The 27,759-nt window shown below is 45.8% G+C and overlaps 1 protein-coding gene across 7 annotated transcripts in view; it reads right to left on the bottom strand.

The window, feature by feature from the left end:
• Kirrel3 (kirre like nephrin family adhesion molecule 3) overlaps positions 1 to 27,759 on the bottom strand; it is a 615,828-nt gene that overhangs the window by 127,386 nt on the left and 460,683 nt on the right. For all 7 annotated transcript variants that reach the window (XM_045145244.1, XM_045145243.1, XM_045145247.1 and 4 more), the window contains exon 2: positions 7,202 to 7,279. In XM_045145244.1, the coding sequence (XP_045001179.1) occupies positions 7,202 to 7,279 (78 nt within the window). The remainder of the gene's footprint in view (positions 1 to 7,201; positions 7,280 to 27,759) is intronic.

Raw genomic sequence — 27,759 nt, 5'->3', positions numbered from 1 at the left:
GTTTGAATTGCTGACTTGAGTTTCATTAGAAACAACAACAACTATAACAACACATCAATGAGTTCTGCCTTGGGATTAGGACAGAATTCCAACAATTTCTGAGATGGCCTTAAGCATACATCTGCCATCTTGTGCTATGTATTTATGTAAAGTGCCATCCTCAGCATTGATGGTTATCGATCAGCCCTGAAAAATGTTGAAAATGCTTTATGTCCAGCAGTAACAAATATTCAGCCAAAATTCCATTCTTTATATAAAAATAAGCACATCCATCTCAATAGTATGCAAATTGCTTTTGTAAAATGTGTGTAGCAAAGATTTGTTAAAATAAATTTCTTTATGATTTATTATCAGTTAATGTTTGACTTGGATACCTAGATACCTAGAGTCATGTAAGTGATTTAAATACCTTTCTATATGCAATCACATACAAATTTCTGAGGTTAAAGGAATCATAAGTGGAAGCAATTTAAGAAGCCCTGATCATGCAGGTCATGAGGCCCTTGGTCCGGTTTGGCCTTATGAACCTGGGATGACTGGACCTGGGATTCGAACCTAGACTTTCCTGACTTTCAAGCCACAGGGTTTGGCCATGAGAGATACGAGTCACAATGTTAAATGAAAAAACTCAAATCAACTCAAACCCACTACAAAACAACCATGTGAAGTATATGTATCTAGTCTTTCCAAGTAGACAGCAAGTCTGTGGAGGACAGAGCACAGTGTAGCCTCTAGAGCGTCTGAACCTGGAGCAGTCCTGGGCCATTGGAGGGTATAGCTTCCTTTCTATGTCTGTTCTTGTCACTGTCTAATGAACCCACTTCCTTTCCTCTCCTCAGAGGTTTTTTTCTGCTTGTCTCTTTCAAAGCACACATCCAACCTTTTTGCAGTGGGCAGTTTTTCCTGATTGATCCACCCAACTGTATTATCTCAGGCTTCACTGAAAGGGGTTCAAGTCCTTCTGACTATGTTGTCTAGGTACGACTCATGCCCTTCCTGAGTCAGGTTCCTCTGTCCTAGCATCTTGAGGGAACTGTCCAGTGCCACAGGCCGCCCATGTCTTTACTAGTCTGCCCCTGTCCATTCTGCGCAAACACTAATCTAGGCTCCTGGAATACAACAGAGCTCATACAGCTTATTGACTGGGAGAGAGGACAACCCTGAGAGAAGCAACTACACTGTGAACTAGCATGCACCAACAGAGCTCAGGAGCCCCAAAGGCAGAGATGTGTGTCTACTCGAGCATACAGTACAGAAACTTGATCTAGACTAAGGGCATATCATAGGAGGCTTCGGTGGGGAAGATACTCAAGCTGGGGTCTGAAGGATGGGCAGGAATTATCATGCAGAGTTGGAAGGTTCATGTGATCAGTGTGACATATGTCCCAAGAGGAGAAACTGGGGATACCACAAAGGCCCTGTGTAGATGGGATAATACCATCCCTGAGGAGCAGAAAGAAGGGTCATGGCTGGACAACTGAGTGTTAAAGGGAAAGATATGGCTCCAGAGGTGGGCAGGAACCCAACTGTTTGGAGCCTTTAAAAAATAAAGACTTCAGTATTTTTCTTATAATCAATAGAAAAGCATTAGAATATTTTTCAGAGGACATTTCCAAGTTTGCTTTTAAAACATGGCATTGGGGCTAGAGAGATGGCTTAGCGGTTAAGCGCTTGCCTGTGAAGCCTAAGGACCCCGGTTCAAGGCTCAATTCCCCAGGACCCATGTTAGCCAGATGCACAAGGGGGCGCACGTGTCTGGAGTTTGTTTGCAGTGGCTGGAAGCCCTGGCACACCCATTCTCTCTTTCTATCTGCCACTTTCTCTCTCTGTCTGTTGCTCTCAAATTAATAAAAAACCAAAAATAAACCATGGCATTGGGGGCTGGAGAGATTGCTTAGTGGTTAAGGCACTTGCCTGCAAAGCCAAAGGATCCAGCTTCAATTTTCCAGGACCCATGTAAGCCAGGTGCACAAAGGGGAACATGCATCTGGAGTTTGTTTGCAGTGGCTGGAGGCCCCAGAGTACTCATTCCCTCTCTCTCTATCTGCTTATTTCTCTCTCACACAAAGAAATAAAAATAGAAATTTAAAAATGTGTTCACTTTAAAAGAAACATGACCTTGACAGTGTGTGTATTTGTGAAGATGGGCTGGGCTGGGGGGACATGAGGGAGGTAGGAGGACTCAGTAGACACCCAGAAGGTGAAATCCCTAGGACATGATAAGGACTGGATATCAATGGGTGACAAGGAGAAGTTTACAAAGTCACTTGGAAGGCAATGTAGCTATGGAGGCTATCCAGCCTTAGATAAACACATCCCTGGTAGGGATGGTGGCTGCAGGAATTGGTCTGGGACAAAGCTCTAGAATCTTCCATCAGATTGTGGCAGGAGAATGGAAATAGCTGGTCTCCCGTTCCTAGATGCTGAGTGAATTAAATAACAATCATAAAATGCCCTGGAAACCTGAGTCTTGCCATAAATAATAAACAGGGACGTTGTACAAATAACCAGCTTTGTAGCCCCAGTGGAGGAAAACACATCAGGAAGAAAAATGAAATAAGAAGAAGAAGAAAAAAACATACCCCAAAGCCCCAACTAACAAAATGACAGTATTAGCCAGCATCCCAGGAGCTCTGGCAGGCACTGAGGAGCACTCTCAGGAAAATGATTGCACACCCTTTGTGTGAGCCAGACTGGCCGCATCTGTCTGAGTGGGGCCAGCTGCCCACACCATGGAGATTCATTCTTCCCAGGGTCAGGACTTCCTGTTGAGGTCCTAGGTCACCTAATCTGTGCTCTAATGAAAGTAGAACACATTTGCAGCCCCGCTGGACTGTCTTGATGCCATCCAGCCTACATGTGACCAGGGCCTGCATCAGCCCTGTGAAGATGGGCTGGAGGAAGAAACCCAGAACTGCCTTTGGAGTAGGCCAGCAAAAGCAGCCATCTTAGCACAGGCTCCTTTGGTGACCAGAGCATGAGACCTTACTAGATGGGTGGTAAGAGTAAAGTGTGGGCAGCATATTGGGAGCTAAGTCAGAGTTTTGTATTATCACATCTTAGAGCCTTACAGGTGATCTTATTCAAGGTTGAATTCTAGGTGTCCAGAGACCTAGCAGGACAGCTGTTCTTAGTTGTCCCACCTGTGGGGCAGCTCTTTCTTAGCATCACTATTAGAAGAGAGGGGGTAGAAGAAGTTTTAGACTCATACCAGAGAGAATAGGGTCACACATCATCATGGAGAACTTCAGGGCTGTTGAAGATAACTGGGTTCCTATCCTCAAACATAAGACTGAGAGGTGAGGACAGATGCCATGGTTGGGGCATATTGATCACAGATCCTGGGCTAGCAAGATGGTGTCCCTAAGACCTTAGACTATAAAAGGACCTGGAGGGGCTTAGCTGTCTGTATAACAATTTCTGGTGCTCTGGCTCCTTCCCAGGAGGTCAGAGACTACAGTCAACATCAGCTGCCTTGGCCAATCACTCTCCAGTGGTTCTTCCTGGGAAGATGAAAGGGACAGTGCTGGGAGGCATCATTGTTTTCCCTTCACTGAGTTGAGAAAAACAGCCAGACACTGTGATTCTGAATGCTCTGGATATCTGTTTGATACCTCCCTACACACCCTTTTTATAGCCAGAGAGGGCATTCCTGTGCAAAGGAGCCCACCTGTACAGGCCCACCTTGGCAACAAGGGCTGGTGGAGAGGCAAGGCTTCCTCTGTCTAAGAGTTCTTTCTCATTTTCATTTTCAAGGGGAGCCTCATAGAACTTTCTGGATACCCAGAGACCCATGCCACTGACTCCAGGTCTCTCTTTGCTTCTCTCTAAGCAAGAATTGCTTCCAGACCTTCAGCTCTGCTGAACTGCCTCAGTCTTGGCCTTCCAGAAAGGGGCTCTGGCCCAGAAATTGAAGGAGCGCCTACCACTTAGGACATTGCTGAAGATGTGGAGACTCACTTTGTGAAAGGCTATGCCTGATGAACCCCACTCAAAACCCACCTGAATCCTGTGAGTGACTTTGTACAGTCCTCTATTGTCACTCACAGCCTCTATTAGTTAATTAATTAATACTCAAATAATGATCAACCTTCCTACATGTGTGACAGACGGCTGAGGCCCAGGGACAGAGAGCAAGAAGAAAGTGAGGTGCTCATCCTTCCACAGCTAGCTCTCTAGGTAGGGCTGACAAGACACAAGTGAGCAGTGACATTTGCCACAAAGAACACAGACTGGCAGCTACTGTGAGCATGTGGTGGGGGAAGAGGGGTTCTCATCCCAGAGGGGTGTGAACAGGAGCTCTTTGTGGAGGTGTTTTTATTGTGAGCTCCTTAAGGGCAGGGACTATGTCTTATTCACTTTTACAGCTCCAGTGCTTGTAATGGAGTCTGACACTTATTATGAAAAATGCGTATCATTTTTATGGTATTCAATGAATGTTTGATGAATAAATAGATGATCTCCTTCCAGAAGTTCCTTTAAAACACTGTGTTCTTAATCACACGAAGATAATTTCAGACAAATCTGACATCCTGTGCCTAGCATGTGTTTATTCCTTCCATCCCTATCTCTGCCCTTTGCTGATTCTTGCTAATATCTCCATTGGATACCCAGATGTGTTGAGAGCAAACAGGAGAGAATACACACACACACACACACACACACACACCCCACATTACCAACACTCCACATTCCTGCAAGTGCAGCAGATTCTCTCTGTGAAGCTATGAGGCTTCCCAAATAGATGAGTTTCTCATTGACTATCACATGCTTCCTTAAATGATCTTTGAATAGCATTTTCTTTTTATTGCTTTGTGCAGCTTAACAGCGCCAATTGAGATTACTCTAACTTATGATAAACCCCAGATCTATAAAGCTCTTTTTCATTCATTATTTTCCTCTTGCTTCTTCTCAAGCTGTTATTTTTTTTTTGGGAATATAGTGATGAGGGGGGAGTAGTGGAGGGAGAAGAAAACAAAATGATACCAAATTAACAGGGACACAAATGAAATAGAGGGTCGCTTCTCCCTGGGTGACAGACACCCTATTAGATACTGTTAAACAAAACAAATATGCTTTAATCTTACAAAGTAGGTTTTTAATATTTATTCTGGAATGAAAATTAAATGATCATCTTATCTCTAGTGGAAGAAGCAGCTAATTGTTCCAATACCTCACTAATTCCTGCAACTTGGAGAAGAATAATTTTTTTTCTACCATTTTACCAATTGTTTAACTTGTGCTAAGATATGTTGTGTGACATGGGCAGATATTTCTGTTCTTTGGTCAACACCATGGCTACCATTTCAGTTCAATTATTAATATGTTGGAGTTACAATTATTTTGAGTATGATATAAGATAAGTATAAGGTATAAAACAGCCCCTTTACTTGTAGTTGTCTTTCCTTATCTGCAGATGGTTTGGAGTTTAAGTACTCCCAAGTAAAGAATGTCTCTGACCGACTCTCACATGCTTTTTTAAATGACATGTGAGCTTTAGAAAGAGAGAAAATGTACTATGTGTCTTTAAAAAATCAAGATTGTCTATAACAGAGATAGGATCCTCCCTCCTCTTCATTTTATGGGCTTCGACCCCTCCAGAGGGAGAGTCAATCCCCTGTACACGTCTTCTGCCCCACCGTCTTACCCTCCTCCTAGCCTGTCCCCATTTTGTTAGTTGTGACTTGTAGTTCATCACATATCTTGGCTCAGCTTGCTCACCACCCCTTTCTTCATCTCTGTGGCCACCTAGAAGATAAGGTCAGACACCTGGAGCTTCAAGTTGCAAATCCGGCCCAGCTCCTGGGCTTTTGGCTCCCCAAATCCCTACAAACTTTGATTCGGCTTCTCTAATGAGCATCTCCAGTAAGAGAACATGTCTATTCAGCACCACGGACAGAGGCACGCTGTCAGTTCCCACAAATTAGAAGTTACTGCCTACCACTCTCATCAACGCAGCGGTGGTGGGAAGGGAGGGGGACTGAGAAAGAAAGAGAAAAAAGTCAATGGAGGAGATTGATGGGCAGCCCACACTCCTGGCTGTGCTCAGCTATGAGGCTCCTACAAAGGATAAGTGACTTTTGGAAGCAGCTGCTTTCTTGAGAGCTGAGCGCTTCCTGGGCTTACTTATGCTGACCTAACTCTTATTAGACTATTGTCATGATGGGTGTGGGTGATGGGTCCATAACTGACCCACACGGGTTCCAGTGTAGGACACACGCGGGGTGTGGGTGTCATAGACATTGGGGTGGGAGGAGCGTTAGATGTGGATCATAAGAAGAGGTACTGGAACTTAATACATTCTCACCTGTGGCAGGTGGTAGAGATGGATTGCCTCCTTACCTGGAGTGGGAGCTAGGTCCCAGGGGCTCCATGCATTGGGAGGGAGGGGCTCAGCTCACAGCAAGCTGGGCTGGTGGGAAGCCAAAAAGGCTTCATTGTCTGACTTTAAAGAATAGATGGCATCCCCAGCCATTGTTTATCTACTTTTGAATCCTGACAAACAGTCTGTGGCATCTGATGAAGAGGGTTATTAGCTGCATGGAGACAGATGGCTGGGGATGGGGAGGATTTGTTCTTTATTACAACAGGCCCGTAAGTGACAGCACTCCTTCTGCATCCCACCCTCCGTGTCAGACTCAGTAGCTTTCCTCAGTCCCCTGTGAATCAGGTGGCCTTAGCAAAGACCCAGTGCAAGTGTGAAGCAGAGTGGTTCATGGTTGGGAGGGCGTGGGCAGCCGGTGGGGTGGGGAAGGAAGAGATTTCCAAGTGCAAGCTCTTTGGAATGTCACATTGCTTATTCTTTAGGCTTCTCTTGAATACCCTGGAAGGAGCTGTGTATTCAGTAGACAGTCAAACAATAGGAATGATTCAGGAGAAGCAGAGAGAACTTTGGGTTAGAAAGATAATAGAAGCAGATTTAAGTGGGCAAGGTTTGTGGGTGTGGGAGCAAAGATTGGGAAGAGAGAGGGAGAGGCATAGAGAACATAGAGGGAGAAGGGAAAATGCTGGTCAGCGTCCTGTGCTTCAGGCCTCAGCTGTTCTTCCCTGTGTCAACCGCTTAATGGCAGTTAAGCCTAGCTGTCTTGTCTCCTTCCTGAGATGTCCCAGGCCCCTTGTCTGAGTTCATCTGCACCACAGTTGTCAGGCATAGCTTCCTCCCCCCATATGACCTTCACAATGTGGAAATGTTGTCGCTGACCTTCATTCATTCTTCGAAACTTGTCCTTGGCCATGTAGCCCAGCACCAGACAGCATCCTCTCTTCTGGAGGCCCAGCTCTGAAAAAAAAAAAAGTACAGGTGGGGGAGTTGAGAATAGGTCATGTGTGTGTGTGCAGGTAAACAGGGTCATTTATCTTCTTAACAATTACATAAACAGGGTCACTTATCTTCTTAACAATTACTTCTATAGCATTTACCACATTCTAGGCATGACTGATAGTCAATAATTCTTCAGATCCCCACAGCATCATGTGAGGTGTATACCATTATGTTTTCCATTTAAAATTTTTTGTTATTTTATTTATTTATTTGAGAGTGACAGAGAGAGAAAGGAGGGGGGGGGAGAGAATGGGTGCGCCAGGGCCTCCAGCCACTGCAAACGAACTCCAGACGTGTGCACCCTCTTGTGCATCTGACTAATGTGGGTCCTAGGGAATCAAGCCATGAACCAGGGTCATTAGGCTTCACAGGCAGCGCTTAACCACTAAGCCATCTCTCCAGCCATGTTTTCCATTTCATATCATTCCCCCTTACAGCTAAGTTAGCAGCCTTAGATGAAAGCACTAGCAGGTGGTAGAGTCAGGATTTTGAAGCTGGACAGTCTGGCTCCAGAATCCACATTCATAACCATTATTTTGGGAAACTGGAGTCTTTTATGGTCTAGGCTTGGGGACTTAGCCCAGATTCCTCTGGGATAGTGGCCAGACAAACCAAAGAAGAGACTGACTAGCTGGTAGTGTCCAGGGTGAGAAAGTGTGACCAGACACAGTATATGAACCACGATGAAGAAATTAGTGGACAAATTTGGGGAAGACACAGGTGAGGGAGGGATAGAGAGACTCACTCAACCTTTTGGAAGGAGTGAGTGCGTGTGGATGGAGAGTCCTGTTTGTTCATACATAAGGCACTATCCCACACATCATCTGACACTTATGAAACATAGACTCAGGGCACAGGGGATAGTAGAACTAAGAGACCCAGAACCTGCAGTACTTTACCTTAGCTGGAAAAACAAGACAGAACAGTAATTCCAGGTAGAAAATGTCATAGAAAATTTATTTATCCTTAGCCCAGAATTTTGTAAATCAGTGCCTATTGTGTGTGATTGTTGGACTGGAGTATATATGCCTCATGAGAAGGCAAGCTTTCCACTCTGGATTTATCTGTTAGTCCTGATTTTCTTAGGCACTTCATGAGTTTTGAAGAGATTCTATAGCCACATTTCTTTTTGGCCTCTACAACCTCCCATGGGGCAGTACTATTCCTATTACATAGATGAGAAAATGGAGGCTTACCAATGTTAAGTGGCTGCTCCTGTTTATTTTTGACTCCTCACCTCTATCTATATGTGTAGATGCCACAGAAATGTGATAGCTGCCCGAAACTGGACAAATGTATAAGTTGTTATTCCAGAAGAGGTTGTATGACTGCAGCTAGCCTGAGGCCTTGCCAGGATTCCTGGCACTTGGCTGCTTCCTCCTTCAGCTCTCAGAGAAGGAGTGGTGTGTCACAGCACTTCATGGCATGGGCGTGTTTCTGGGCCCCTACCTGATGGTGTCTCAGCTGTTAGAAGATAGACTGAGTAGGCTCATTCCTCCTCTTGCTTCTCCATCCAACTTCTATTCTCAGCTCCACCCTCTGAGGGTAGCAGTATGAAAAGGAGTATAGGGCCCATGAGACACAGACAAGTCAAACTTACGAACATGTGCCCTAGGGAAAAACAAAGCATGGCGGGTGGTGGCAAGATGCCACAGCCCAGGGAGGTCTCCTGCTTTGATCTCCTGATTCTTTAGAGGGGCTTATTGACTATCAGTAAGGAACAGAGAGGTAGGTCTGAGGGTGCTGTTTCCAAAGGCACCCACTTCCCTTCCTTCCCCTGCATAGGTGCTCACTCATCTGAAGGCAAGCCAAACCATCCTCACTTCAAACAGTCTCACATCTCAGGCGCTCAAATTGACGACGTTAAGTTCTCCCATCCAAGGCCTTGGCCTTTTCTTCAGGGGCTCCTGTTCTGTGGAGGGCCGTGTGGATCAAAGCCCCTTTGATGTTTACTTACGATATTTGTAGATTCTTTTTTACAACCACCTCCAAGAGGCAGCAATGCAGCATGCCAGGAGGGGCCAGAGGAAGTACAAACTGTGAGGAGGCTTGAAGCTCCAGCCAACAATAGCATCTTGCTGGAGCCTGCATGGAAACCCTAGCATGCTGACAACAGGCAGTTAGTTAGCCTGCCCATAAGAATGACAGGCATATTGTTCACTGTCAGAATGATACAGTTGTTGACTGTTCCTATTATATTTGCCATTGACTTATGTCCATCCCATCGAAAGCACATCAGTGATGGCTCCCAATGAGAAAGGTAGGTTGAGTTTCAAAGATGAGCCCAGAAGAGAGCTCAAGGGAGCATGGAGGAAGGAGGGTAGGAGATGCTGGATGCATTTGACCAATGTTCCCGCTGTCTTCTCAGGAGCCCCCTGCACTCTCAGACAAATGGAAAGGTATCAGTTCTAAATATCAGAGCACGAGTGACTTGTAGTATCTGTCTCCATCACCAACCTACTGTATGCTACGTGTCACATGCTAGGACAACTCCCATGTGACTGAAGAGAGTCTGAGTGCACACACAGTTATTATAAGCAAGAGTCTTTCTGGCTATATTTGAATTTTGTAAATGAACAGGAAAAGAATTGTTTTCAAAAGCCCTGATTAATAAAAGAAACTGAGGACAAGGTAATTTTGCAATGTATTTGGCTCATTTAATTTGACACGTGTGGGTTAGTCTTAATTATTTAGGCGGCTGCTTTACAAGGAACTAATAAGCAGACTGCAGAAATGTATTAAGTGAGAGGGCTTTCTGGATGAGTCTTTGCTGAGAAGTAGGGAAAAGCCATCAGGATTCCTGTGAGAGTGAGCAGACTAGAGGGTTGGAGACATGAGAATTAGTTTGTCACACACACACACATGAGAGAGAGAGGGAGAGAGAGAGAGAGAGAGGAAAAGAAAAGGAAAAAGAAAAAGAAAAAAATGGGTTGCTCTTTGGAGAGATTTGCAGAGCTAAATTAGAAGTCATTGAGTCCACATGTGGATGTCCACAGCAGGGACAGGAGTTGGGGAGGGAGGAGAACCTCGAGGCATAGCTGGGAAGGGTTATGGAGTATGGTCAGAGATACTGGCCATGCACAGAGTGAGGAGGCAGAGGGAAGTAACTGTGTTGGTATGGGAAGACGTTCAAGATGTAAAACAGACAAGGTTATGAGGGGAGAGATGAGAGACTATGATAGAAACAGAAGGAATCTCTTTCTATGAGGTAAATTGGTTACCAGGCTACCATTTATTTTGTCACATGGCTCTGAGATGGACAGGAGAGCCAGGTCACAGATGTATGCTTGGAACTGCAAGATGATGGAGTCTTCTCCAAATAGATATTGAGGTTGGGGTACTGGGCTGTAAGCAACAAAAGGGTCATAGGGCTTCCTTTCCATGTTCCAGCACACCATGGCAAGGGCTTGGGAAAAATCTGCTGGCTGAAAGAAAGGGCGCAAAATATTGAGTGGGGCTGAGGAGATGGCTAAGTCAGTAAAGGGCTTGCCACACAGCACGCGAACCTGAGTGCAGATCCCCGGCACCCGTGCCAAAACCAGGCAGAACCGCGCACCTGTAATCTCTGTGCTAGGGAGATGGAGACGGGGGTCCCCAGAACTGGCTAGTTAGTCTAGCTGAATTGGTGATCTTCATATCCAATGAGAGACTGCCTCAAAAATAATGTGGAGAACAACTGAGAAAGGCTCCCAAAGTCTACCTCTGACTACCAGATGCAAGTGCATACACATGTGTGCACACATCCACATGAACACACACATACACACACACGCATACATGCAAAACATTTGGGGAGGACTGATCAGTTCTTCCCAACCCAGGTCAGAATGGAGACAGATGAGTTTAGTAGCACAATTAGATTAGGTGGGTATGCTTGTTGAGTGAATGAAACTTGTAATTCATTCAAACAGGAAACTGCTCTACAAGTAGGGAACACTGTGGGATTTCCTCCTGGGAGGAATAAAAAGGATGGCTTTATAAATGGAGCGGTTTTTTTCAGCTCAGAGGCTGTGGATGGAACTCGTTTGAGCCTTGGGATTCCTTTATTCTTACTACTAATAATCTGCTGCGATGCTGCATCCCGTTTGTGGCATACTTATTTTTTCATGATGCTGTTATATTTACTGTCTCATTAGATGCTCACAGTAGCTTGGCAAAGTAGGCAAGGCAGAAGTTATTTCCTCCATTTTGGATTCAGAAGCTGAGGCTCAGAGAAGTAAACTGATAATTCAAGGCCAAAGGTGTAGCTGGTGCTTGTGCTCAGCCTAGAACTCAGGACCAGTTTATGGCATAGTGCTTTGAGATAGTAGGGTGTTGATAGTATAGATCAAGACAAATTAGAGGATAACAGAGGTCAGTAATGTGGGTTAGAATTGGGTTATGGAATGAACTATGCACACCTTCCTCATTTCATATGTTGAAACTTAAATCTCAATACCTCCAAGTGAGAGCTTTGGACTTTGCAGAGGTGGTCAAGTTAAACAGAGGCATAAGTAGGGTGGGTCCTAGTGCAATGTGACTGGTGTCTTTATAAAAAGGGGACTTTGAGAGAGTCACACAAGAGGGAGAATGCTACATGAATGTGTCAATGGCTATCTACAAGGCAGGGTGCAGGGCTGGGGTTGGGGGAAGACTGACCTTCAACGAGTCCTTTCCCAGAGTCTTCAGAAGTGTACCCACTGTGGGGGTATGGCTCAGTGGTAGAGCATTTGACTGCAGAAGTGTACCCACTGACCCTGAACTTCTCACCCCCAGAGAAGGAATGCATTTCTATAGTGTGACAGACTTTGTGGAACTCTGTTACAGCACGCCTAGCTAACTCATACAGACAGGAAAGGAAAAAGCCATTTTTTTTTTTCCTATGGGGCCTGCTTATTTCCAGAGGCCATGATTCTCTGCAACTACTTCTGAGGTGTCAGAACTGCCTGTAAGGAGCAGCATTCCCAACTGCTCAGTAGGATCAACTGATAGGAGAGTTGTGATCAGGGCTGCTACACTTGCATGGATGAAGCGGGCCCAAGGGAGAGAGGGAAGAGGGGTAAGAAGAGCCACCATGTCCACATGCGCTAGAGCATTCATAGGCAGTCTGGATGTCTTGAGCATTCTGCTTTCTGTGGCCAGTGTAACGTTTGCTTATTCCTATTCCAGCAGCTTCTGAGCTGGACTGGGGACAGTGGACCATTACTAGCCCCTGTTTCCTCCCATGTCAAAGATTGTCTAGCATGTGGAGACAGCTGTTTGTAGGATGTCATCATGTTCTGTCTCCAGCCTGCTTGCTCACTAGTTCAGGTGATATGACTTAACATTCAAGGCATACCTATTTTCCCACAATGCTGTCACATTCAATATTGCATTCAGTTGCTGAAGACTAATCTTTACAAACCCTATATACTGTTGGTGAGGGTGGAAGCTAGTGTAGCCACTATGGAAATCAGTATGGAGGGTCCCCAAAAACCTAAAAATAGAACTAGCATATGAGCTAGCTACACAACTCCTCAGGATATGCCTGAAGGAATCTAAGTCAGAGTATCAGAGGTACCCCTGCACATCCATATTTATTACAGCCCTATGCATAACAGACAAGATATGGAACTAGTTCATCAACAGATTATTAAGAAAATGTGGTATGTATGCACAGTGGGATTTTATTCACCCATAAGAATGAGGTTATGTCATTGTAGGAAAATCAATTGAATTGGAGATCATCATGTTAAGTGAAGTAAGTCAGACTCAGAAAGACAAATGTCACATGTTTTCTCTCATATTCAGACTATATATTTAAAAATCCCCATGAAAGTAGAAGGGGGATTATTTGGGAGGAGGAAGAGGTCCATGGAGGGGGCAATAAGAAAGGAGAAAAAGAGAGAGGAGGGGGAATGGGCATATATATGCCATGTTTTGGGTGCAACTAAGCAATCACCTTTAACCACTGAGTAGTCTCACCAACCACTATTTTGCACAATTAATTAAAAAACCTTTAAAACAAGGCTATTTTTTCCTACCTGAAGCTAGTTGACTTGACTATGCCCCCAGAAGCCTACCAAGCAAGACATATAGTATTGCTGGTAGGCAGTTGCAAAGATTTCAGGAGTAGAGAAGAGATAAGGAATGAGAGGGCAGAGACCAGATCCTGGAGCAATCAAAGAGCCTCTGTAGAATTGGGAGTTTCTCTTGCAGGCTCTGGGGATCTCTGAGAAGGCCTAAACTGGGGAAAGGAGGCCAGTATGCATTGTTTGAAGGCCACTTCAGCCCATGCAGATGATGGAGGAGATAAGCCTGGAGAAGGAGAGAAGCTGGGACAGTCCTGCCACACTCCAGGTGATTCAATGTCTTCCTACCTGCTGCCCCTGCTACCTGTTCATTGAAGATAGTGGAGATCCAAGAGCAAGCAGAAGTATGCAGTTTCTCGGGGTGGGTAGGGGCACTTACAGTCTCCAGAGTCCCATTTCCTGAACTTAGAGAACAATAGAACACTTCAGATAGCTCCAACCTCCCAGATGGTTCCTCAAACCACGTGAAGAAAATGCCAACTGGATATGGTTGGAGTCACTGGGAGGCTCTGATACTTTCCAATAAACAGAGCTAGCTGATGCTGGACTTCAGAAGTCAGAAGTGGGCAGTCTCAGGCCTTCTTTGAGCTTCTGTTACCCCATCTATAAATTACCAATACTTAGACACACTTCGGCTGACTGATATGAAATCCAGTGAACTAAAAAAGAGCACAGAATGAAGTACCTAATAAGGGGGAGTCTAATGAGTAGAGAAAAATATTGGAGTGGGATCTAGAGGTCAAACCTCCCTGCTTTTTCTTACAGATGTGAAAGTGGAAGTATGGGCAGTAGAATGACCTCACTGAGTATATATAGGCTGTCAATCTATGGTCTTTGGAGATCAGCATGGCAGCCACAGTCAGATGGACTAGGAGTACCAGCCAGGTGGCTGACACAGGAAACGTGGAGGGACAAGAGGTGCTGGGGAGAGAGAGAAAATAGTGAGTCTGGAAGATGGTTTTGTAGAAGACCTCTGGGCCAAGGGATGGAGTGGCTCAAGCAGAGGAAGGAGGCAGAGATAACCACAGTGTCATTCACCGGAACCAATGGAGGAAGCAAGATATATGCATCAGATTAAACTGGGTGGAGACATAGGGAACTGCATGGGCCATGGATGCTAATGGTACATTGTGAGTGTCCTGTGATTGAGGACATAAAGTTCCCTAGTGAAGAAGACCCAGGCGATAACATAGCAGGAGAAATAAATGCTTAATTAGCTGTACTGACCTTAGAGGATAATTATTTTGCAGAGAAACAGCCCATCCTCAACAACTAGTACAGATTAATAAAGTTTACTCAGATAAGATCTACCTCCCACCAAACACACAGAGACCACTATACAAGGCAAACTCCCTGTCCCAATTCTGATCCAATTGGTTATGCAAGCATATATGGTTGCATATCCCTTATCTGAGTACTTGGACCCCAAAGTGCTTTAGATTTTGGAGTTTCTTGGCTTTGGCGATATTTGTGTGAATTTTTCCCAAGCAAACCATGCTTAACACAAAACCCTCAAATCTGAAATGGTCTAAAACTCCATATTTTTGAGTCCAAAGTTTTGGATTTTGAAGCATTTATACTTTTGAGGTTCTGAATGCTCATCCTGTTTTGTGAGAAGGTAATGTAAAGTCAGAGACAAATACCAGCTCAGTGAAGAAGCATGAAGTCATTTCCACTGAAGTGGTGATGTTAGGTTCAGGTGTCCTGAGAAGGAGGTGGGAGTTGAGGGCTGTGGAATAGTAACCCCGCCCCTCCCCAACTCAAGGACCATGAAAGCTACAATGATGATGCGTGCTGTCTTTGTGGTTTGTCTGCCCAGTGGCCTCTCACAGGTGACCATCTATCAAGAGCATTCTGCCCTGGGAAGCCTCACCCACTGCAGTGCTGGGCTCTTGTGTTTGGAAAGTTTTCACCTTGATTTTGTTCAACTATTACTTCCTGCCTCAACTCTTGCTGGTCCTATCTTCAGTATAATTACTCATATTTCAGGCCATCAAGATACTCATAAATCATGCAGAGACGGCTGTTTTCTGATCAACTGCTACAGTAAAGTGATCCAAAGAAAGGAAAGGTTTATTAATCTTTCCTTGTGTCTGGCTCTGGCCCTCGAGGACACATAACAAATGTTTAATAGCCCAATAATACCTGTTCCATACTTTTTGAGTCTCATTGCTTGCTAATCTAAGTTTATTAAAGAACTATAAACCTTACATTGTTGTAAAGACATAATTGCTATTTCATAGCTTATTTAATATGAGTTAATTATATTAGAATCAAGTTTCCCCCATTCATATTAAGTATCAATTAGTTGTTTTAAACTATTGATTTGTATTTAATTAACTATGCTATTACATAGCAATTAAATTCTTAGAAGAGAAACTTGGAACAGCTGTGATCTTATATTAAGTTTTAAAAATAATGAATTACATAAAAAGCTCATGTTGAGCTCCTGTCTTGCAGGAAGTGTTGACGATCACTTGATAATTCCAAGAAGGTTCTATTACCCCCAGCCTGTAGTCCTCACTCCCCCAGACAGTTACTGATCAGCCCTTTCAGAAAGCTTTGTACAGCAGTAGCAGTTGCTGACATTGGGTGGTCCTTTGCCTGCCCTTGCCCTCCTCAGCCTGCCTCAGCTGTGCCATTAACAGGCTGGCACAGCCCCTTCCACAGCATGCCCAAGGCAGACGGCATTATTAGCCGCTCCTCACCACCAGCTGTGAGGTCTAGGATCCTTTTTTTTTTTTGCTATTGGCTCCATGTACCCCATGCCTACGGCAAATCTGGGTGACCAGGTGGCCATCAATCCTTTGACTTTTCCAAATCTCTGTTCTTCTGGCCGAAGTCTGTGCATCTCAGGGAGGAAAAAGCCAGCCAACGATTATTGAGCAGCAACAGACATGTTCTCTCATCTTGTCTCACCCGCGCAACATCACGGAAACAGGTGTTAAGATCCCCGTTATTATTTATAATAAAACCAACTGTTTTTCAGTGCTGAGGATTGAACCCAGGGCTTTTCAAATTGTAGGCAAGTATTGTGCCCACAGCTTTAGCCCCCAAACTGACATTTTCCATGAACAAGTAGCTAGCCAGGAGCCTGGCATGTCACTGCCTGGCTCACTCTGTGCTGGGAACACTGGTGTGTTCTGCCCCCTTCTCTGAGAGGCACACCACCTTACTGACTCTGAGTTTCAGCCCTTGCTCTGCAACCATGCCTAGCTCTTGTCATCTTTCTTTCCTTGGATGGTGGGGCTCCTCCCCTCTCCTCAGACACTGCTTGGGTCTTTCTATCAAGCCTGACATTCCAACATGGCCACCATCTGACTCAGAATGTGCCTTCCTTTTGGGTACTTGGCCATCACTAAAGGTACTAAGGTCAGCAGAGTCCACCACACACTTTTGAACACTGAAATGGGGACACTGGCTTTTCTCCTTGAGAACTGGACATAGGCAAGCACTTTTCCTTTCCACAATTGGCATGACACTAAGAACTGTCCCACTTGGGGCCAAGTCCACCTTCATTCACTATCATTATCAAAGTCGCCAGGCCCTGACTTACTGTGATTCATTAATTTCTTGGCTGAGTATTTCCCATGCATTATCTGTGTTCATACTCAGATACTCTGTAAGATATTTCTATCTGACAGAAGAAGAAACTGAGGATGCAAAAGGCTAAAAAACATCCTTAGAGTCAGATAGCCAGTCAGTGTTGAGGTTAGTAAAACTACTTATTAGTTCTATTTTTGGGTTACTGGTGTAATTTCTTTGTGTGTGGATGGGGGGAATTTAATAGCGGTTGAAAATTTTTTCAGGGAATAGTTTTATCATATGTACAGGAATGCCTCAGTTCATTTCTGGTTCAGGACGGCTAGCCCGGTGGACCACCTACTCTGTGGGGACTATAACAGAGAGACAGGATCATAAAGGCTATTCCAGTCCCTCTGGCCTGTGATAAACCCATTTATTCTGTGAGTCTATATTATGTTAGACATTTCCTATGAGAAAGTTGGAAGTCAGTGGTTAGTGTCTGAATGGAGCCAGAGATGTGCCAGCTGAGTGTGCTGTTCCTAGGGGCCTTCGCTAACCAATCAACACTGGCAGGCTAGTCAGCAAGAAGACATCCCCTGGATTTCTTTTTTTTTTCTCTAAAAATGACCAATAGTTCTCCAAAGGCTAAGAGTGAGGGCAATGAGGGGGTCTGCAAAGTCCCCCACCACGCCCCCAAGTGTCATACTCTACATCTGCAGGTCTCTTGAGGCTTAGATCTTTGGAAAAGCAGAAGCCCAACAAGAAGCTTGAATATAAACTTGATTTGTGGATTTAATCTCCATGGATTAGTGTAGATATGAACATTAGCTCTACTGCACAGGTGAGGCTCAACAAAGCTGAGCAATTTTCCTGAATTGCATTTGAGAAGTAGGGGACCCAGGATTAACCTCAGATCTGCTTGGTTCCAGAGCCCAGGCTCAGACCCTTCTCCCAGGATGCAATCTGAGTATGTGTATACTACAAACCCTGACTCAGGGAAGAGGGGACACAGAGGGTGTTGGCATGGACATCAGTGCTTGGTGATTAGGAATATCACGAGGTTCTTGGGAGTCCAGGGGATGGGAGGTGGCTTTCCTGGGAAGAGGCTGTGAACAGAAGCAAGGTAGGGAAACATGGACAGGGTGGGCTGGCAAGGACATGGCTCCAGTTTAGTGATGTGCTTACAGGCCACTTTGCCACCCATTTATGGCCTAAATAAAATTGTGAATGTGGAGGACCAGCTCAGAGGGTCCCCTAAAAACCCATCACTGGGGGTCAAATTAGGGATGTCTTAGCCCTTGAACTTTAGACCCCATATTCTGCCAAACATGATGGTGGCAGAGGGAGATGTGTCTCTTACATGGTCTAGAGAAGTGAAAACAGAGAAGGAAAACATGTGCTACCAAATATGGGGAATATAGGCTTTTAGGGCTCTTGGGGCAGAAGGATAGGGTTAGGTTCTAGTGTAGTAGGGGTCCCCCTATACTTCCTGGGGGAAAGGCAATACAGGAGGATTATGTTGACATGTCCTTGTCCACTGTCATGCCATAGTCACATCAGATGCATTCACAGCCTGGTGGCTATGTGGTCTTGCAGGGTAGGTGGGCATTATCACACCTTTGCTGGGGTAGAGGTAGGACAGGGATGCTTATGCAGTGACTGCAGCACTCCTGTCTTCTCTTCTTGCTTGCCTGAGACTGTCCTACAGAGCCGCCCACCCTAGGCCTCCTTGGGATTTGAAGCTGGTTAAGAGTAGAGGACTCCAGGGCTTGGTGAGATTTTAGCTCCCAGGGCAGAGAGAGCTGCTTACTGCCTGTCGCAGTCAGGTTCGCATTATTGGCAGAAATCACCTGCCAAGAGCAGCTTGTGGGAAAAAGGGTTTTTCTTGGCTTACAGACTCGAGGGGAAGCTCCATGATGGCAGGGAAAATGATGACTTGAGCAGAGGGTGGACCTCACTCCTGGCCAACATAAGGTGAACAACAGGGACAGAGCAGTGTGCCAAACACTGGCATGGGGAAACTGGCTATAACACCCATAAACCCGGTCCCCAAAATATACCCTCTCCAGAAGGCCTTAATTTCCATTTGCCATCAGCTGGGGAGACTAGCATTCAGAATACTTAAGTTTATGGGGGACACCTGAATCAAACCACCACACTGCCCTACCAGCTCTGCCCACCTGGCAAGGAGGGCAAGGCACAGCAGGGTTAGGGGAAGGGCCCTCAGCACTGGCTGGGCACTCTACTATCTTTCCATCACCGAAGTCCTGCCTTAGCCTCACTCACACCATCACAACTGCGTACCATATAATTAAATTGAATCAGTTACCTCTCAGCATGGCAGCTATTCAAGCTCAGTGGAGGTGTTCTTTGTTTATCTTCCCTTATTTATTTATTCAGCAATTATTTATCCAGATATCCATATAGTGAGATGGAGGCCCTAGCCCAGCGTTTCTTTTGCTTTCCTAAGTAAGAAAGCTCAGATGCAACAGCTGGGACTTTTGTCTGTGGAGAAGTTGGAAGAGGTGGGGTTGTGGGGCTGCAGAGGGCTGAAGTCAAGGCCTCAGGGGAAGCTTTGTTGCCAGCCAAGGCTTGGATCTTGCCCTTGATTCTACAGTTCACATTCTTGTCACAAATGCTTTAGGGAAGATCTGTTAATTCCAGAAAGCTCTATGGAAGTCTTGTGGAAGCCCTGGCCAAGGGTTCTCATCCTAAGGGATTAGCAAAACAGGTCAGAGCATTTGGAAACTAGGTTGTGACTAACAACTAACATATGGGCGGAGTCTTACAGGAGAAGATGCTCTCTTAACCCCCACAATACCCGAAATGTTTATTGAGGCTGGAGAGGCTCCACACTTGTCCAAAGTCTTTCACTGCTAATGACAGATCTTGGGCTCAAATACCAGGCTTGAGTTAAAGCTCTGGATCCAAGCTGGAGGCCCAGCAACAAAACCCACAGCTCTCCTCTTTTCTTCACTGATGACCTTTCAGCAGAGAGGGCCAAGGACAATCTGATAGCTCTGATTAAGGAATTGGCTTCAAACAGATCCATGGGGGTGATTTGGAGACACCAGCCACCACTTAATAGGAACATGAAAGTTTACTTCCCATGGGTCTGCCCTGTGGGAGGCTGATTGCTAAGAGACATGCCATGGGTAGCACAAGCCTGTACAGTAATGGTTGGGCCCCAGAGACGTGACCTCATCTGGGGCTACTCCACCTTGCATTCCCACCAGAGCAGGTGATGAGGGGGGAAGGAAGAGAGAGAGAGAATGAATGTTCACAATGTTCACATGTAACAGTGGGAAGGGATTCCAGACTTGTTAACAGCCTCAATTCCCTTGAATATGGAATGGTTTTTATCACCTCTGCCCTTGCCTATCTGCCCCCACCACCAAGTTGCTGGTACACTTAGGAGTTGTCTTGTAAGAATGAGCAATGCCAGAAATGACCTCAGTCCACAGTAGCCATTCCCTGGTCAGAAACAATCACGTTCTCATAGTTTTCAGTGAGGTGGGAGGAGGGGTCCAGTGTGCTTTTGCAACTTTCCTGCCCAAATGAAACCAGTAGGGGGGACCCTAGCTCAGGCTCTGTCCCAGCCTCAGAGGATGATCATAGCACTGTGAAGGAGGCTCATGGCTCAAGGCCTAAATAGCAGGAAAAGTCATTCCTTGTTCATGTGGCCAGACAACTCAATGAGGGAGGCTGATTTAAGAGGAAGAGTGCCATTCAAATGGCAGGCCTGTTGAGCAGAAGTCCTGTGAGCTACCTGGTTTACAAGCCACATCCTCTTCATGCTCCTGCAGCCAAGAGCAGCCAGCCCAGGATGCTTGGACCGTTGTCCCTCCCCAGGCCCATGTGAGATTTCTCACCTGGTAATGCACTGGTTCTGACCAATGTTTTGGCTCTTGATCTCAACAGTCTATTTTTCATTTCTTTGACGTCACACACTGTGAGGTGAAAGTAGGAGAGGCTTGTACCTATCACCTGTCCATATATATGCAACCAAGGCTGGATGCATTTTAAGTACCCTGAAAGTGGCAGTTATAAAAACAATATGCTATTACAAAGAAAGTGTTGTGCTGAAAATGAGAGGGGAGCCATCCTCTCTACTGCTGCTGCTGCTGCTGCTTTCATCCTCTCACCTGGTACCTGGTGTGTTTGTTTTTAGAGAAAGGTGCTGGTTCGTAGCTGTCCTGCCAGGGTTATCACCCCAGTTTACGTAGCAGTGTGGGGTCAAGGCCGTTAGTTTGCTATAACAGAGGAGCCATAGGCCCTAAAATTGGTCATTGCTAACCTTGAGAGCAGCTACTGAGGAAATGCAGAGTGAGCACATGTCAGGTATGGGAAGGTTAAGTCTCACTCTAGGAGGATTAGCAAAGAGCCAGCACGTGACTGGGGAGATGAAGACTTGAGTTCAATTCCCACCACCCACATAAAGAAACCGAGTGTGATGATGCATGCTTGTAATCCTAGTGCTGGGAAGACAGAAATAGGAGGATCCTTGCTGTTTGTTGGCAGCCAGTCTACCTTACTTGGTGAGCTCTAGGCCAATGAGAGACACTATCTCCAAAAATGTGGGCAATGTTCCTGAGGAATGACACCGGAGATTTTCCTCTAACCTCCACACACACATGCATACACTTGCATGCACAAGTGCATCTTTGTACCTGCACACACCTGAACATGCATGCATATACAAAAGAGAATGGTCATTAGATTGGAACACGCACCCAGAAAAACCTAAAGATCACTCTTCTCATGACACATCTAGTTCAGTCAGTTGATGAAAGGCCTTACTGGGCACTGCTCAGACCACTGGTAGCTGGTTCCCAGTCTAGAGGCCACGCTTTAAGAAGAACACGAGTAAAGCTGGAGTTATGCAAAGGTGGGGGCGGGGAAGCAGGGCTCTGGAAGCCTAGCTCTGAGAGACAAAATTTAGAAAGAGAGAAGTGTGATGGGCAGAACCAGGTGATGGGGATGACACTCTCCTGTCCTGTCTAGGTTGAGGGTGCAGACTGCAGCCAGTGGGGTGGTCACCTAGTGTCATCTTGAAGAGACAATTGTGTGAGTCTTGTATCAACTCTACATTAGGGAGAAATGTCACATTTGTAGCTTCAAATCCACTGTGGTGAGAGTTTCTACACTAAGGAAATTGGCAGAGCTGTAATTGGGCTTCTTCTCTGTCTTCCTCTTTCTCTTCTGAGACTGGTTGATCAACACTGTCAGCTGAGCTCTGATTTTTGAGGAGAGGACCATTTAGCCTTCTCTGGCCTCTTGGCATGACCAAGGCTCTCAGCAGCGTTTTCTGCCTCATTTCAGGTGAGTTCCAACCCCTCCACATCGCACCTGTGTTTGCCGAGCTGATGCTGCTCAACTCAGCCAGAGAAGCCATCAGGAGACGTGTTTGCCAAGCTGATACTGCTCAACTCAGCCAGAGAAGCCATCAGGAGACGTGTCATGGGACCTCTGATGGCTTTCTCTCTGGCCTTGTTGAGGGAAAGACATACATCCCTCCATTTCAGAGATGCCACACCTTGTCTCCAGAGGGGCATACCCACAACCTCTCCATGGGCCAGCACTTTCCCCTACATGCCTCTCTGGAGTCCGTCCTCTTTGCAAACACTTAGAAGCATGGACACCTCATTGATTTCTATCTTCTGGCTAGGATGACAATATGTATCTGGGGTTGGGAGCCTGAGAGGACTTACTATCCTGGGAATACACCAGAAAGTGTGACTAAACAGCTATGGTGTGTGCCTGCATGGCACTCAGCCCTTTACAAGCATTATCACATTTGGTTTGGACACCAAACTCTGTTAAGAAATACTGTTGTGATCTTAATTATACAGATGAAATAGTTGGGGTTTGGAAAGGTTAAATGTCAGTTTGTCTAAGCAGTGACTGAGCCAAGATTTGAGATTTGAATCTGGGCCTGCCTGATGTCTGAGCCTGCCATTTCTCTCTGATGTAGACTTTTGTCACTTGCAGATACAAGTCTTATGGTCACATTATGGGAGTGATGATATGGGCAAATATGTCTTCTAGCAGGTAGATAGGTGTCCACAGTTTTTCTTAAGGGAACACTGTGTGGCAAGTGCAGTGGAGCCTACGGGCTACATAGAGGGTACAGAATCCCAAAGCTATTGTCCTTCTGGCTGGGGCTCAGGGGAAGGTTGGGAGAGAGAGAGAGAGAGAGGGAGGGAGAGAGAGAGAGAGAGAGAGAGAGAGAGAGAGAGAGAGAGAGAGAGAGGGAGAGAGAGAGAGGAATGGTTGAGTCTCAGAGGATAAGCACCTGGTAGCCCAGCCTAGGGCCCCTTTCACCCTCCTTTGTTCACTGCCAGAGCTGATCCAGGGTTCCTGCTGGAAGCTGAGCTCTGGCCAGCTTCACCGATGGCACCTTCTGGGTCTCTGTTTGGGGCACATGCTTGTCTCGTTTCTGAGACCTGGCTCTGATCTCCTTAGCCAGTGACCTTGGAGGAGTCACCTCATCATTTGAGCCTCAATTTCCTCACATATAAAACAGAGATTGGACTAGACATGTAACCTAACCCCATGTCTGAAGATTACTGAATTTGCATTCCAACTGAATCCATATGAGTCTTTTTGCAGAGAACTGTGGCTTTTATCATTTTCAAGCTGGGCACTGCTTCTCCCCTACTTGGGTCACTATAAGAACAACATAAATTGAGGAGCTTAAATGAATGTCTTCCAGTTATGTGGGCCAGCAAGTACAAGATCAAGGCTTGTACAGTATCTAGTGAAGACCAACTCTCAAGTTTATAGGCAGCATATTTTCACTGTGTCCTCACATGGCAGAACCCCTTTGACAACTTTTGTAAGATACTAGTCCATTTTACAAGGGCTCTACTCTCATGAACTAATCACCCCTCCTCCCAAAGACCCCTCATCTGAAGGTGATAATCTTGGGGGAGAGATAGGATTTTGGTACATGAGTGTGTGGGGACAAATTCAAAACACAGCATCCCTGAACAAAGCTTCAACTAAAAAGGTACCTATAGTCTCTCTAGCTTTAGGACTTGCTGGACCTTAAGACCTCTTGCCTGATGACCATAGCTTAGTAACAAAGCCAACCACTGGAACTGAGGCCATGGAAAAGGTTCCAAAGACTTTTGCTGAAATAAGATTTCCTGAGTATTGGGTAAAGGGAATTTCAGCTTTAGCCCCAAGTCCAGCAGCCCTGCTGTTTGCTTCTTCCTTTAATATTTTCTGGGCTACTGAACTTTCACAGGGATAGACTAGAAGGTGAACACATGGGATTTGCCCTTCTTTAAGGGGTTGGGGAAGAATTGGGGTTAAGAAGACATCTGTAGATATGGCTAAGACCCCATGGCCAGCCATTCAGGTCTATTTGCACTAGATTGACCCTTGTGCCTGTGTGTTCCCTCATGCCTCTGGTCTTGTGTGTATATTTGATCTTGGACATTAGTCCAAAATGTCATGGAATTTTGGAACCAGGCAGGAAGATGCCTTAGAAGTCACCTGTCCAATGTTGCATAGAGGAAGAAATGGAGCTCTAAGGAGGGGAGGGGTCTGCTGAGGGTCATCTGGGGCCGTGTCTCAGCCAGCATGGGATCACAGTGAATGCTGAGATGAGCATTCCGGCCAACCTCACTGGCTTGCTTCCTGGTCCTCTCTCTGCCCACCACCATCCCATGGGGCTAGTTGTGTGACTTGTGTCTGTCTTAGGCATTTCCCTCATTTCCCTTTGGGTTGCTTGTGCCTCCTCACATAGCTCTTCCTGTATATACTTCAAGACCTCAGTAGAAAGTCACTTCCTCTGAAGGAGGGCAGGCACTCACTCTTTCCTCTGGCAAGCTTGTCTCCATGATAGTTGTCCTTTGGTATCATTGGGGGTTGGGTGCCAGGACAATCCTCCCCTGCCAACTCGCATCTAGCTTAGCACATCCACCTATGTCATCTTTAAGTCATCTCTAGATTATTTGTCATGCCTAATGCAATTTAAGTGCTATGTAAATAGTTGCTATGCTATGTTGTTTAGAGAGTAATAACAAAAGAATCTGTACATGCTCAGTACAGATGCAGGTCACCCCTGCACCCCACTGGTATTTTTGGTCCTCAGTTGGAGAATCTGAAAATGTAGAGCCCATGGACAGAGGGCCCACTGTGCAGACCTTTACTATGAGAGTCCTTATCTTCAACTCTGTCCTTTTGGACTGAGAGATGGTGACCATCTTCATTACCCTTGCATTCTTGTGACAAGCACAGAGCCTAGTACATGGTGGACACTTGTTAATGTTCAAATGTGGTGGGGAGTCCATGGACAAGCCACGCTGACTCTCTATGTTATCATTTAACTTAGCACCACCGTATACTCTTTCAGTGTCTTGGGGGGACAAGGTGAGGACAGGCTCAGGTTTGAACATCTCTCTCAAGATGCTATAGTGCCCTGGCCTTGCACGTTCTCTACCATCATATGTGCTTGCACAGAAACCTGCCACAGGTCAGGTGTATGTGGTTAATCTGCTAGACATTCAAGTTTTTGTTTCTGAGTTGTCTCCTCTCTATCATTCATTCATGCCTACATCCATTCACCACTTGTGAGCTCAATGGGTCAGTTCTGGTTGCTCTGAGGATAATGTTTGCCTTCCTGAGATTCCCTTCAAGGCAGTGTCTGTTTAGTAGCTTCCTCAGACATGTAACTTAGTGGTGGGAAGGTTTACAGAGCTTGGATAAGTTCTTCACATGCCTGGGCCTCAGCATCTCCCTCTACAAAAGTAAAGATCATCACAAACAGGCAGAGTGCATGGCCCAGCCAGTGTGCCTGGGGCTCGGTCCTGCTAGGTGGCTTGAATGCAGGCACATGCACATGTGCAGACTTGTCCATTTGTTCCTTACCTTCCTGAGCGTTTTGTTTTTGAGGCACATTGAGGGCTGCCTTCTTAGTCAGCCAAGGACTGAGGGACTGAGCCAGTTGAGTTCCCTGTGCAGCAATGTGAAAGGACAAAAGAATAGCTCTGTTGAGCTAAGGTCGGGCTGAGGACGTGTGCTGTTCCTGCGATGCCTGTCATCTTCTGGGGGATACCTCTCCACATGTTGGTGGGGGGTGGTGGTGTGAAAGAAAAAGTAGAATCTTCCATCCCTCTTTCACCACCAGTCTCAGAAATATGTTAGTCTTGTTAGTGTTTCATTTCAACTCAGGGCATAGCACATAAAATGAGAATGAAATTTGGTGGTTTTCTCAGGGTTAAAATGTCCATTAAAATCCCTGAAAATATCATCTGAAATGAACTTACTGGACTTCTGAGCTCAGGTCAGGTAGATGGCCAGGTATCAGGGAAGACCCGGTAAATGCCAGGACTCTTGGGAAGGCCTCTTGGGAGGCTTCAGGGTCACTCAGTCCCATTGTCATACTCAGTGGAAGTACAAGGCAGCTCTGTGAAAGAGCCACAGGGTTTTCCCTTGGATCCTTCTAAAGACAGGGAGCTAGCTGTAATGATTTTAAAATTCTGCGTTGTGTATCCTCCACTGGCTCCAACTTAGACTCATTAGTCCTGAATCTATACTCTGGGACCACACACAGAATGAGCCCAGTCTCTCTCCTGGCCACCCATAATGAAATTCAGCAGGAATCTTCTGTTTTGCAAGAGAAACACATCCTGAGCCCATTTGGGCTCTGGGATGAAATGCCCCCTGGCCTTCTGACACCACTGATTCCCCAACTTCCTTTGCTATGCTCCTTCAGTATGTCGTAAAGGAAGAAGAGGGCAAAGTGAGAATTTGCTGGAGAGAAACCTAACACAGCTTTAGAAAAGAAAGAGGATCTTCGAGGGATTTCCAGGGCAGAAGTGCATTTTATATGCTAATACAAGTGGCAGTCTGTGTATGAGATGGAGGGAGAGTGTGGAGCGTGGTGTGTCCCTGTGTGGTGCGTAGTGAGGGTTGCAGATACATGTGAGCCTATAGCGTGTGTGGCTGAACAATTGTGTGTGCATGTGCTTGGACATATACCTTCCCTTTTTGGAGAATTGTTGGAACACATGTGACACTGTGCTCAACCAATAGACTTTCTGCACCTCTGACTAAGTACAAGGTCTTTTCCATTTGACTTGGTGACCAACTCACCATCTCCTTGGAGACTTAAAACTCTAGCTTCTCACCAGGCATGGTGGTGCACATCTTTAATCCCAGTACTTAGGAGGCAGAGGTATGAGGGTCGCTGTGAGTTCAAGGCCAGCCTGAGACCACATACTGAGTGCCAGATCAGCCTGGGTTAGAGTGAGACTCAGTCTCAAGAAACAAGCAAACAACATATAAAAACAAACAACAACAACAACAAAAACAAAAACCAAACATGGGGGAAAATAAACAAAACTAAATCCAAAATGAACTGGTGCCATAGAAACCTTTATTCTTGAAGATAGACTAAAAGATTTAACCCTCAATAGGAGTAAGGGGGAGCCCCTGAAAAGAAGGGCCCTGTAGAGAGGGTGGGATGAAGCTTAACCTTAAATTTTTTTTTTTTTTTTTTTGTCTCTGGCCTATAACTCCCAGTACCAGAAATCTGTTGTTACCCACAATGATTGGAGAGACCCATGAGGTCCCAAAACTAAGACAGGCTTTTGTCAAAGCACTTGATTACCCCCTGAAGCAAAAGGTAAGACCCTGTTGCTGAAGAGACCACATTGCTGCCAACACAGAGCATGGAGAGACCTGGCTGGAATCCGGAAGAGAGCCAGTCGCTAGCAGCCTATCTAGTGCTGGAAAGCTCTACATAAGCTACTGGGGGAAAGTGGTCTGAGAAACCAGAGGTCTAAGCTACTCAGAAGCAAACACCCTGACAGGCTTTACATACCAGTGCAATAGTGGCACACAGCCTCA

This window comes from Jaculus jaculus, chromosome 3 (genome assembly GCF_020740685.1).
Source record: "Jaculus jaculus isolate mJacJac1 chromosome 3, mJacJac1.mat.Y.cur, whole genome shotgun sequence".
NCBI classification, from domain to species: Eukaryota; Metazoa; Chordata; class Mammalia; order Rodentia; family Dipodidae; genus Jaculus; species Jaculus jaculus.
This window is presented reverse-complemented; position numbering and strand designations above follow the sequence as displayed.